The 13,734-nt window shown below is 42.6% G+C and overlaps 1 protein-coding gene across 2 annotated transcripts in view; it reads right to left on the bottom strand.

The window, feature by feature from the left end:
• Nucleotides 1–13,734, bottom strand: part of RASGRF2 (Ras protein specific guanine nucleotide releasing factor 2) — a 183,526-nt gene that overhangs the window by 68,779 nt on the left and 101,013 nt on the right. The window contains exons 13-15 of one of the 2 annotated variants that reach the window (XM_036310218.1): nucleotides 12,218–12,300; nucleotides 6,810–7,058; nucleotides 5,828–6,216 (exon numbers count right to left, since the gene is read on the bottom strand). In XM_036310218.1, the coding sequence (XP_036166111.1) occupies nucleotides 5,828–6,216; nucleotides 6,810–7,058; nucleotides 12,218–12,300 (721 nt within the window). The remainder of the gene's footprint in view (nucleotides 1–5,827; nucleotides 6,217–6,809; nucleotides 7,059–12,217; nucleotides 12,301–13,734) is intronic. The other variant, XM_036310219.1, reaches the window with a different exon arrangement.

Below are 13,734 nucleotides of genomic sequence, written 5' to 3'. Positions count from 1 at the left end.
ATTTGTTTTGAGGAAATCCAGTGATGAATGGAGGCATCAAGCCCTCAAGTTCAGCTATTTCTGTAATGCGAGAGAGAACCTAATAATTCTACCACACTGTTATTCATGGCTCTCCCCATCGAAGGCCCCTGGTCATAAATGATCGATGGTGCCACATGACAAGCTCTCTAGTCACCACTAGCTGTGCCCACAATGATCCTACCTATGTCCAGCATCTGCACTGATAAGTCTTTGCAGCCTTTGCCGGTGTCCTTCCCCAAGAGCTTGATCTAGTTATTTCTCATTTATCTTGGTTTCCCTGAGTCTAACTTGCTCCAGAGAAAAAACTACTGATTCCTACTAGTGACCATACCTCCCTCCATCCTAGAGTCAGCTGAGCAGGCTTTATGATATGGCATTGGGCCATCACCATAAACTCTGGGCTTGGGCTTTGAAAACTAGAACTAGGGAACTTGGTGACTAATGCAAATAAATAAATAAATAAATCTGTGTATAACAAATTAAAGCAGCGATTTTCAACTTTTTTCATCTCATGTCACACAAAGTAATTACTAAAATTCTGCGGCACACCAAAAAATATATTTTTAGCTGATCTGACAAAAAAGTTATAACTCTGATTCATTCACACCAGTCAGCTATGGCTGTGATGGCTGTTGTCATTTTTTATTTGATAATCTAAGGGGGAAAAGGTCAGTGCCCCTGGCTAAATAGTCAGGTATTGCATGTTTTAAAAATTCTTGTGGCACACCTGTTGAAAATCACTGAGTCAAAGTAAAAGAATTAGTTATGGTGGGCAATGGGAAGCTTAATTGAAGACCGCTACAACTATGACACATATTAGACTAAAATGCAAAAAGAAATAGATTTTTCTTTGGCTTCTCTATTAAAGAAAAATGAATATTGATATATTAGGCCCTAGGCCAATTAAAAGAAAATCTCTGGGAAATTACAAAAAAAGAGGAAAAATTCTTACCACACACCCATTAGGATGGAAATTATCAAAAGAACAGAAAATAATAAGTGTTGGCAAGGATGCAGAGAAATTGGAACTCTGTGCACTATTGGTAGGAATGTAAAATGGTGCAGCCACTATGGGAAATATATGGATGTTCCTCAAAAAATTAAAAATTGAATCACCATATGTTCCAGCAATCTCACTTCTGGGTAGATATCCAAAAGAACTGAAGGCAGGATCTCAAAGATGTATTTACACTCCCCTATTCACTGCAGCATTATTCACTATAGGCAAAAGATGGAAGCAACCCAAATGTCTGTCAGAGGAAGAACAAGTAAAGAAAAGATAATATATATATATATATATATATATATATATATATATATATATATATATATATATATATGATGGAATGTTATTCATCTTTAAAATAAAGGGAACTTCTGGCACATGCTGCAACATGGATGAACCTTGAGACATGATGCTAAATGAAATAAGCCAGCCACAAAAAGACAAATACTGTATGATTCCATTTACATGAGGCATCTAAAGTAATTAAGCTCTAAAAACAGAAAACAGATGGTTGTTCCCAGGGGCTGGGGGAGAGAGAAATGGAGCACTGTTCAATGGGTATAGAGTTTCAGTTTTGCAAGAGGAAGAAGTTCTGGAGATTAGTTGCAGAACAGTGTGACTATACTTCATGATACTGAATTATACACTTAAAAATGGTTTACATGGTAAAGAAGAACAAGAAGAACAAAAAAGAGAAGAATGATTTTTTAGGAGAATTGTGTGTTTTTTCAAGTTGCCTCAATACTAGAAAGCCCTAGAAGACTAGCGACAGGGTCTGCTCTGCAGGGCTGCACATGGCATCAGAATTGGAAAAAAGCTGCCCCTTCTGGCCCGGCCGGTGTGTCTCAGTGGTTGAGCATCGACCTATGAACCAGAAGGTCACGGTTCCATTCCCAGTCAGGGCACAGGGCACATGCCTGGATTGCGGGCTCAATCCCCGGTGGGGGGCATGCAGGAAGTAGCTGATACATGATTCTCATCATTGATGTTTCTATCTCTCCTTCTACCTTTCTCTTTTATATATCCTATCTAATAAAAGAGAAACATGGTAATTAGCGTACGACTGCTACCCTTCCCATTGGCTAATCAGGGAAATATACAAATTAACTGCCAGCCAAGATGGCGGCCGGCAGCCAGGCAGCTTGAAACTAACATGAGGCTTGCTTGCTTCAGTGATGGAGGACTCCAATGTTCCCCGCCTGCCGCTGCAGGCCTCTGAGCTGCAACTCTAAGCAACTATGTTACAAATATAGAAGCTAAACAAAACCCCAGAAACCTGCTTTAGTCCGTCGGGCTTCAGCCAGCAGGATCCCAACATTGTAAGCAAAGATCAGAAACCTACTTTCAGCAGCGGAGGCCTAAGAGCTGGAGCCAAGCCACAAAGCTAAAGCTGGCCCAGAATAAAAAAAGAAAAAAAGGAGCAGTTGGGAGCTTCAGTCACCCGCCAGCCTGAAAACAGCCCTCAGCCCCTCACCCAGACTGGCCAGGCACCCCAGTGGGGACCCCCACCCTGAAGGGGGTGTGACCACCTGCAAACAGCCATCATCCCCTCACCCAGGCTGACCAGGCACCCCAGTGGGGACCCCCACCCTGATCCAGGACACCCTTCAGGGCAAACCAGCTGGCACCCACCCGTGCACCAGGCCTCTATCCTATATAGTAAAAGGGTAATATGCCTCCCAGCACCGGGATCAGCGGCCGCGAGGCCTCCCGGCACCAGGATCAGCGGAGCTGAGAGGCCTCCCGGCACCAGGATCAGCGGAGCCGCGAGGCCTCCCAGCACCAGGATCAGTGTGACAGAGGGCAGCGCCCAAACCCCCTGATCGCCCTGCGGCTCTGTGTGTGACAGGGGGCGGGGCCACAACCTCTCTATCCGCCCTGCTCTGTTCGTGACAGGGGAAGGAGCCCCAACCCCCTGATCAGCCCTGCTCTGTGCCTGATGGGGGGAGCTCCCCAACCCCCTGATTGCCCTGCGGCTCTGTATGTGACAGGGGGCAGCGCCCCAACGCCCTGATCGGCCCTGCTCTGTGTGTGACAGGGTGGAGCCATAATCTCCCCATCGGCCCTGCCCTAAGTGTGAGAGTGGCGGAGCCCCAACTCCCCAATCGGCCCTGCTCTGAGCCCGACCAGGGGCTGCACCTAGGGATTGGGCCTGCCCTCTGCCACCCGGGAGCAGGCCTAAGCCAGCAGGTTGTAATCTCCCGAGGGGTCCCAGACTGAGAGAGGGCACAGGCCGGGCTGAGGGACCTCCCCTTCCCCCCCCCCCCCCAGTGCACAAATTTTTGTGCACCGGGCCTCTAATATATATATATGCCTAAGTGACCATTACGACCGGTCAACCAAACGACCAGTTGACCGATCACTATGACACACACTGACCACCAGGGGGCAGACACTAAATGCAGGAGCTGCCCCCTGGTGGTCAATGCACTTCCACAGCCAACCTCCTGCGGCCAGCCAATCTCCCGCAGTCCCTCCCCCTGGCCAGAGCCCCGATCATCCCAGATCGCCAGCCAGGCCGAGGGACCCCACCTGTGCACAAATTCATGCACTGAGCCTCTAGTATATATATAAAAGCTGTCCCTTCAGAAGCAATAATGTCTCCTGCCCTCAAAAATGGCTTTCACCAGTTGGGTTTAACAATAGCCCTTTGCTCATATGTTCACCCATTTCCAACCCACTTATCCATTCTTCCGGCTCATGTCAGTGACATGTCCTGATTCTACTCAACCGGACATGATCTCCTGTGCTTTTCAGCCTCCAGGGCACTCTGTCTACATCTCCTGTACTACCTGCCCTTCCAGTTATGTGATGTCTATCTTCTCCACATAACTGGAGTGTAAGGGGCCAGGGCACCATCTTATCTACCACCATGGACACTGTGGCACAACAACTGGCACAGAGAAGGCGAAGCAATGACTCTTGAACACACCTGCCACGTTCTAATTCCAGCCCCAGAGGCAATCAAACCACAGCCTCAGAGCCACAAATGTCTGGCACTCAGATGCTTATTCCTGAAGCTCTTCGAATTCAAAATAACACAAGAATCTACTAGACTTATCTTCAGATTTCTCCTCCTCTATTTACTGCAATCCCATAAAGGAGTGGAAAGAACTCCCCACATTCTGGGAAACTCCTGTCGTTCTAAGGGCACCTGCCGCAGAGGGGGGCTGAGAAAGCCTTCCTAAGTCATCCTATTTGTGGAGGTGCCCAGGCACAGGTGCTGGATCAAACCCCACGGGCGCTTGTCAGCTTGTGTTCTGCCTCATTATCCCTGAGAAGAATCCATCATGATTCTGCTGAAAATTGTTGTTCTAATGACTTTTTAATTATCTTCCTCCTTTCCTCCGCCTTAGTTGCTAACTTGTCAATTTAATTAAAGAATTTCTTGTTTAAAGGGTTCTACTTTTGATGATGACAACCACTCCAGTTAAAATTCCATTAAGTACTTCACTCAGGAAGCTTATATTAATGATCGTAGCTAGAAAGTACATAGAAGCTTCAAGCAGATAGACAAGCAGGGGTCTCTGCTTCCATGTGGGTGATCCTCCTTGAAATTTGGACACATTGTCTGATTAACTGCCCAATTTTTATTTTGTTATCAGGAAGTAAATCAATTATTAAACAGCAAAAAAAAAAATAATAAATAAAGCTGTTTGCTAATTTGGCTGTGAAACCTTTTTTTGTTTACATTACAGACATACTGGATTTACTGAAGCAACAAGGGTCACCTCCTCCGACCCCTATCTACACTGTACCATGCTGAGGAAGGTAAGGCGATACCCTATAGACCCTCAAACAGTTCACTGAGAGTTTTGCTTGATACATTCATTTAACAAAAATTTACTACCTGCCAGGCACTGGCCAAGGCACTGAATGTTCAGAGGTGAACACGATAGATAAGGTTGCTAACCTCACGGAGCTTAGATGGGGAAAGACTGTCCAGGCAGAGGAAAGAACAGATGCCAAGGCCTGAGGCAGCAATGATTGAGATGTTTCTGAGACACAAAAAGGAAATCAATGTGACTAGAGCCTAGTAGATGAGGGAGCAGAGCAGGAGCAGAGGTTGAGAGGGAGATAGTATCCAAGTCTGATAAGGTCTGAAGGCCTTGGCAGGGAGAATGTATTTAAGTGTGATAGGAAGGCTTTAGAGAACTTAATCAGAAAACAAATAATCGAATCTACCTTTTTTTAAAATTTTACTATTTTTTTAATCTCCCTTTTTAAAAACCATTTTGGGTGCCAAGGACAATAAATGCTGTCTCAGATTTGATTTTTCTTCCCATATCTCTGCTGTAACATGGAGTGTTGCCTTGGTAACTAAACTGAAGAAACCATCTTAATGCTTCCAGGCTAAAGCATCCTTTGCAGGGGAGGCTGGAAGCAGTACAGGTGCTTAAGACAGACACTGCAGAAGAAGAAGGCTCTAAGTGCCAAATTCATGGTGAAGGTGCCCCCAACCTACCTCTATGCAGAGTATCATGCTAGGTAGGCTCTTTATCCAACCAGCCTTCATCATATTTCATGAAGAACCTTCCAATAATACCATTCAGATAATGCTATTCTTCCATAGACCGCAGTTAGCTTTTACTATAGAAGGCAGTAAGAGAACTAACCTTGATCTCTTTTCCACAAAAGCTAGAGGGAACTATAGGAGTTTTTCCTTCTAACTACTCATTGCATACATTCTACATTCTATGCAGAAGTAGGAAAGCCATAAAAAAAGGGAACTAGGGTTCCAGAAGCAACAGTGGGGAAGCAGGTGGCCAGCGAACACGGGGTGTGGCAGCTGGATAATACCTCTTTGAATACTTCGTTTTAGCTTGTTACACAGATCCATGCGGGGGTTATCTACACGCTCTTCTACAGATCCCGGGCTTTGTTCTGGAGAAGAGAGGCTTCTGCTAAGATCCAACGGTACTTTACCAGTGTGCGGCGGTGGGGACGTAGCAGGGCTGTGGGGGGTGGTGGGACTGCTGGACGCCGAGGCGGTGGTCAGGTCCAAGGCTCCTATCCTTGAATTCAAGGGAGAAGTCAAGGACAGCTTTCTGGCCCTCACTGGGGAGGATGTTCTGGACACGGCTCGGGGTGGTGGGGAAGAGAATTTGCGACACAGACGTGGAGATTTGCCATCAACCAGATGTTCACCTCTGCTGTTCTGGCTGGTGGCGAAAAACAATTCCAGTGACCTGGAAATATGAGCAAAAGCTATTAACAGATTGTAGCCAAGTGAAAATTATTCCCCCGATGTCATTCAAGAACATGTTCCCGACATTAAAAGGCCACAATATCATCGCACGTCTGTTGCTGGGTTTCCTTCATTTCAATGCCACCTGTATTCCACACACTTGCCAAAGGAACACAGACACTTTTTAGGCCATGTCTAATCCCCTGCTACTAAACTGTGGTCCAAAGACAAGAAACGCAGACTCGGGCTCCACTCCAGACCTGCAATCAGAGCCTGCAATTGCACAACATATTAAAGTTTGTGCATATTCAAGTTTGAAAAACACAACTGTAAAAAAAAAAAAAATAGAAACGCCTCAAATAACGGAGTTAGAATCCAAGTAATCACAGAGCAAGCCAAGGCCAGCTGGGGACTATAGGATTCTCACATTCTTCCCTTGAGACCTATCTGAGACCTCTACTCACCCCCTTCTACTGTTCGAAGGCAAGACAATACCCTCAGGGCAGCTCTGCAGGGCCGGGCTGCTCACCTGCGGGAGGGGAGACCCAGGAACCAGGAGGCCACACTTTCATGAGAGGCAAACCCCGGGCCTACCTGACCGGGATGGAAGTAAAAGGCCTCTTGTATATGTCAGAAAGCTTCGCCAGCACCTGGGCAGCCGTTGTGAAAATACGATAGGTGTGCAGAAAGGTGTTGAGGAAATCGATACTGAGAAACCGCAAGTCCGTCAGCCGCTCCAAGAGGCGCTCCACGCTGGCATAACGGATCTGGGGCACTTTGCAGGAGTTGAGTGTTTTACTGAAGCAAATGTCGATGTCGTCTTTATGAAGACGGGCATCAGACCTGCGCACAAAGCAGGAGCGTGAGAACAAACCCAGGACACGTGCCTCTCGACCACGGAGTGTTTACACACCGGTAAACACACACTGGGGTAAGGGCCTCCCACCGCATTTGATAAAAGATGTTGATATGACACATTACAGAAAACAAGGCAGGCCTTAAAAACATCGACCATGCCATTATAATTTAGGAAGGTCAGAAGTGATTGTGGAGAAGATAATAATCATTCATTCATGTTGTGGATTCCTTCTGTAGGGGAGGAAAAATAATTTCCCTCTGCCCTTCTGAGCTCTTGGCTGGGACCCCGGTAATAATGGACAGATTAGCAAGAGAAAAACAAACAATTTTATTAACATGGATACCTGGGAGTTACCCAAGAAGAAACGAGTAACTCCCTGAGGTGGCTTAGATTCAGGATGAAACATCATCTTAACAGGGAAAGGGGCGGAGGAATGGCAGTCACTTAAAGAAGAGTAAATGACGGGGGTGGGGTGGGGGGGGGGGGATGAATGGGTTTCTAGAATAGATGGGAGATAAAAGAGTGTGAGACAGTGTGTCTGGGAGTGGTACTGATGTCTAGCCTCCTCTCCTGTGATAAGGGTGAATCCTCTCTGTTTGATGAAACTCCCTGGGAAGGGATTTATGGCAATTAAGTACCTTTTGGAGGACCTGTCTTTAAGCAGATAAAGGAAGTTTAGAGAAAGGCTCTTCTGGCGTCAGCTGTTTTTCAAGTTCCTATTGCTCAAAATAACCAATATAACTAAGTGGCATATTTTGAGGTGGCATAATCTGCTACCCTTACCTTCTCTCTAGTTCAATCATGTTTTATTAAGAAAATGAGGCCAACAGCCCTCTTTAGGAGGGGCCTTGCTTATGCCCTTAAATCAGAATATCAAAAATGCCCTTAAAAACTAATGGATGGCATTCTCCTCACAGAGGGGTTAGGGGAGGGGAAGAGAGAGATATCACTGCTATATCTGTGGTGTGTTGTTGTTTTTCTCACTTCTAATTTTGTGCATTTGTGTTTCCCCTTATTTCTTGACTAGACTGACTAATAGATGATAATATAAAGAATTTTCCCCTCTAGAATTGGCTCTTTACCAATTCTACTATTTTTCTATATTTTAATTTATTAATGTCTGTTCTGATCTTATTTCCTCCCTACACTTTCCTTGCAGTTTATTTTGTCATTCTTTAACATCTTGAACTGAACACTTAGTTCACTCCATTCTTCCTGGATTATTAATGCATTTAAGGCAATCTGTTTTATGAGTACAGTTTAATCCATAAGTTGTGTAAAAGGCTTTCTTTTCACTATTTTGCAGTATTAAAAACGTCTTCATATTTTTTAAAGTAAAATGGGCAAAGGGGGTCAATTGTGTGGTGATGGGTAGTAACTAGACTTATGGTGCATCATTTTGTAGTGTCTACAAATATCAAATTATAATGTATACCGGAAACTAATATAATGTTATATACCAATTTTACCTCAATAAAAAAAGTAATGGGTGAAACATCGGCTGTGAACCCTTGTAGAGGTTGCTGCAAGGCTCTGCTCCTTCTCATCCTATGAAACCTCCCCTCTGGTTGCTCCTCAACCTGACTGGGCTGATCGATCCACTGGGAGCCTGTGGAGAGCAGACTGAGGAGAGGACTTGCAGCAGCCCTCAAGTCCCTCTGCCTCGCTCAGAGCCCTCAGCCAGTGGTGTGCATGTGCAAGAAGGGCAAAAGAGGCCCGCAGAGAAGCAAAGTTGGTAAGAGGAAAAACGTCGAAGCAGAGGTTGAATCCCAGGGGGCTCAGAGAAATGCCCCTCTTTGCCAGGACTGCCCTGAGCTTTCACATTCCCTTCTGAGATCCCTTCCTTGCAGCATCTCAGAGCAGGCGGTCAATGAGCCCTGGGTTTCACCACTTGATTAAAAGATATGCTACAGGGCCAGTGATGTTCAATGAGGTAATTGCTTGCCAAGAGTCAGTTGGCTTGTTGTGTGAGTGCCCTTAATTATCCCTTTCAGCACTTCGAGAGGTTTCAAATTATATATTTATTTTCTTTGGGATAAAAAGGAATCAATAGCTTTCTTAGCTTGCTCTTGGAAACTTCCCACCCCAAAGTAAGCTCAGTGCAGGTGGAAGGATTTCCTTTTCAGGCCTGAAATGGCATTTTAAATGAGCTGCTCAGCCCTTCTGAGGAATTGACTAAGGGCGGGCTGCTAGCTTCAGTCTCATTACTGATCTTGAAAATGCACATGCACATCTTTGGGGATTCTTGAAAACTGCATGGCTCTTTTTTCCACTCAACCAACTATACTTTTCTGGTTCTTAATTTTCTCACTTGTGAAAAAGACCTTAGAGACTTTTATGAATCAGTCTGTCTGAAGATGCCTGACTGAGGTACTCACTTTTTCTCCCACCGTTTTCCACCAAAGAACTCTATTTTCTAGGAAGGTTGAGGTTAACTATTATTAAAGGAAAGCAAACCTCAACCTATATACATAAATGTAAAATACCACTTAAAGGGATATTTTCACCTAATAAATGTCACGATCTTGCATTTTAATTGTACTTTGAGATTTGTATCTTTTTTAAAATATGTTTCTATTGATTTTTTTAGAGACCGAGGAAGGATGAAGGATAGAGAAATAGAAACATTGATGAGAGAGAAACATCATCGATTGGCTGCCTCCTGCACGCCCTCCACAGGGGATCAAGCCTGAAACCCAGACATGTGCCCTGAGCAAGAATCTTGGTTCCTGGGTCGATGCTCAACTGCTGAGCTACACTGGCTGGGCAGATTTGCATCTTTTGACTATAATTACTTTAATCAAAACACTAGGAGGATAAAATATGTTGTAGCCAACATGAAATTGAAATAAAACTGACTAATTACACCACTGTCCTTCAAAATTGTAATCACATTCATTTTAAGTAAAGAAAAGAAATTGAAAATATGAAATTATTTAATTTTCTTTTATTATTGAACAAGGTCTTTATTTCCTAAGGGACTCCCAAGAACGATATAATGTTGTTACTTAAGCCTTTTATGATAATAACTCCTTTTTGGTAAACACTTAAAAAATATTAAAACATCAAACTCATATCACCTATTATAATTAGGAAGTTTTCAAAGGAAGTGAGTGCCTGCAAAGTGATGTCATGTCAGTAACAAGATACAATGAAGATAGGATAACTTTTTTAACTCTGAAAAATGTCATTCTCTCCCCGCCCCACCCCCATGGCGTACTGCCAAGGAGATGCACAGAGAGGCCAGAATACAGAATTTAGGGCAAAAGAGGGCCGTGGAGGAGACTGTCATAAGAAGTAGAAATTACAAAATCATCCCCCTTTGTCTGATTGAGGAGAGCCAGGCTCAATGAGGCAGGGAAAATAGGAGAAAGAAATATATGAAATACATGAAACTGCCTTGGTTATAATTCTAGTATAGTACAGATGGCATCAAAATAGGTGTGACTCTATCAGAAAATCCTTACAGCTCAAGATACAGGTTTCTGTCCTTACAGGAGAATGGTTCCTACTCGTTCAAGTGTCACCTCTGTACCCAAAGGCAGGAAAGTCTTGATCTGTATGGGAGATAGTTACACAAACAAGCTTGGACATGGACGCTGGTCAAACTGCCTTCATAGGGGACAGAAGATGCATTTGGGTACCAGCCATAACCGGTCAGGTGCAAAACTGAAGTTTTATCTGTATTAATTTTTTAAAGTCAACAAAATATGTAAATAGTGGGTATGCAGCTGCTCTGGGGTTTAGGCAACCATGTCCAACTGACATATTCTCATTCTAAAGCAGTTTGGACTTTCATGACTGTCTAACCTTTAAGAGAGAACTTTTTAAACAAATAACAATAGCAGATATTATATTGTGAAATATAAAAATAAGAATCCCATGAGTAGAAAATTCATAATAAAATTCTAACCCAATAATGTGAATTATAAAACTAAGTCTAAATTTGGACCTTTTGACTTAATAGTCCATGCTTGGTTTTAATCTCAGCATCACATATTTTTAACTGATCTGGTTCTAAAAAGACTATACTAAACTAAAAACCTAGAAAACTGAACACTAAAGGAATCTTCGCCCTAGAGTTTCAAAATAATCCTACCGCAAATATCTTTAAATTTGACTTGTAATTTAAAATACTACCATTCTTTCATCATTTTTTCTATAGTGATTATGACATTAGCATAATGTACTCTGCCTTCATCTAATACAATATTTAATGTTTTAAAATTTTTACCATTAGAATCATGCTAATTAGAACTACTACCTATGAAGAGGAAAGTTAATGTTATTTATTGCCTTAGCAAAAATAGCTCAGACCCCAACAGAGTCCACAAAAAAAGGGATAGAAGACAAACATTTTTTAATTTTAAAAATATAAAACAACTACTCTTATAAATACATTTTATTCTTAAAATTTGGAATGAAAATACCCCAAAGAATGAGATTAACAAATTGGTCAGCTACAAATTCCCAAAACAATTTCTGAATTTAGAAAGACAAAAGTACATAGAGGTGAAAATATTAATACAGAGAGCTATGGCACATAGCTATTGATATAGTTTCTCTTTTTAAATGGCAGTTTCCCTATTGATCACTTGAAAGTATAGGATTTACTTTGTTAAGAAAACAGAGAGCAGGCTGGCAGCTCTGGGAAACAGCCCCTAGGACAGGTCCATGCACAGGCAGTGGGTAGATGGTACCATGGAACAGCCATATGATTCCTATTATGTGTTTTTGAAATCTAAACATACTTCTATAACCAAATCTGAGGGATAAGATTTACACCCACTGGGAAGACACCAAAGCATCTGCCATACCTTTACCCAACCTCTGACCTTGGACACATCTGGCTGTCACAACTTCTTATACTGAACTTGAAAATCTCAGTAAGTTTTCCTGAGTGAAGGCATATGTCACAGCGTGAAAACCAATGTTTCTATGCTGTGAGTCAATAAACTATACGTCTGAAAAGCCATTCTGATAGTCTTATTTATATTAGCATGTCATGAATTATCATTTTACTGTCAAGAAACATTCACAATATGAAGCAGAATGCTACTGAAGCAATATTTTATTCATCATTTCACATTCTCTACCAATTTGATCTTGATTAAAATGCAAGGGAAAGTATTACACCACTTACTTAATCATATGTGGCACAGTGACTTTGGAATTCTCTTCAAACACTATAGTCATTAAACCATTACACCGTATATTGTCCACACACTGTGAAATTAAAAAATAGACAATTACAACCCACATGAAAACCTAGGCAGATCATATATTCCCAGAATTTTTATAGCCAGAAGACAATTTAGTTTCTCATCTCTCTCTCTCTCTCCCTCCCTCCCTTCTCTCACCCCCCCCCCAAGACACAAACACAGACACACACACACACACACACACACACACACACGTGTGTGCACACACAGGTGCACGCACAGTGGCAAGTAAACATTACACATTGATGAACAGATTCAATGTCTAGATACCAAAACTGTGTACCTGGTCAATACCTGAGGGTAGGTACAAGGACTATGTTTTCCTGCAATGTGTTTCCCAAGGTTTCTGACCACACGTCACATTGTCACAGTTCTCTGGCAGGTGCAGCACTTACTGAGAGGTTTTGTACGTTCTCATGGGACTCCCTCTGCTGTATTCATTCTCTGCCCTACGGGTGGTGTGTGGCAGGCAGAGGAGATATGGTGGCTTCCTTAGAATAAATTATCTTCCCATTCACTAGCAAGCTCTGTGCCTGCTTCCTGCTGTGTTTGTTTGTTTGTTTGTTTGTTTGTTTCTTGCCAATAAATTCCCACCTATTACTAGTTTCTGTTGGCACCATGTTGGTTTGGTGAGGATGCATGGTGTAATTTCTCCTATTTCTGGCATACATCAAACTCTGTTCATCTTTTTCTCTTTTCTTTCTAAAAGAAACTTATGCTAATTTTCTCTGCCTTCTGTATTTTATATGTATGCTTTATCAATTAAAAATTTCTCTTTGTGCCCTAACTGGTTTGGCTCAGTGGATACAGCATCAGCCTGCGGACTCAAGGGTCCCAGGTTCGATTCTGGTCAAGGGCATGTACCTTGGTTGCGGGCACATCCCCAGTAGAGGGTGTGCAGGAGGCAGCTGATCAATGTTTCTCTCTAATCGATGTTTCTAACTCTCTATCCCTCTCCCTTTCTACCTGTAAAAAATCAATAAAATATATATTTTTTAAAATTTCTCTTTGCAATTATTTTGGGTTAGAGAGGATTTATTTTGAATTATACATATTCCCTTTGCGGGGAAAGCAGAAAATACAAAAGATTTAAACAATTTTAAAATCAGAAATTACTTCTAGTAACTAAAACACCATGTGGGGCTTTATGACTGCAATTAAATGGTGTGGAGAAGCTGATTGCCTAGTGACTTTACATAGATCGTCAACTAAGAGTTCACCCTAAACCCCAACATCTAATGAAGAGTGAATATGCGTATAAGAAACTTCAGATCACTGCCATCACTTGACTATTCAATCTACTTAGTATATCAGCCATATTCATATTTGTTTTTTCCTTAAAAAAATTGTTCCCTCATGTCTCATGCCATTATTTCAATGACCAGGTACAGAGGATGCCAACTCTGGAAATAAATGAAATATTTTTAAGTCCTCTTCA

The sequence above is a fragment of the Myotis myotis genome, unplaced genomic scaffold (genome assembly GCF_014108235.1).
Source record: "Myotis myotis isolate mMyoMyo1 unplaced genomic scaffold, mMyoMyo1.p scaffold_m19_p_5, whole genome shotgun sequence".
Classification (NCBI taxonomy): domain Eukaryota; kingdom Metazoa; phylum Chordata; class Mammalia; order Chiroptera; family Vespertilionidae; genus Myotis; species Myotis myotis.
The sequence above is the reverse complement of the archived record's forward strand: the minus strand, read 5'-3'. Positions and strand labels throughout refer to the sequence as shown.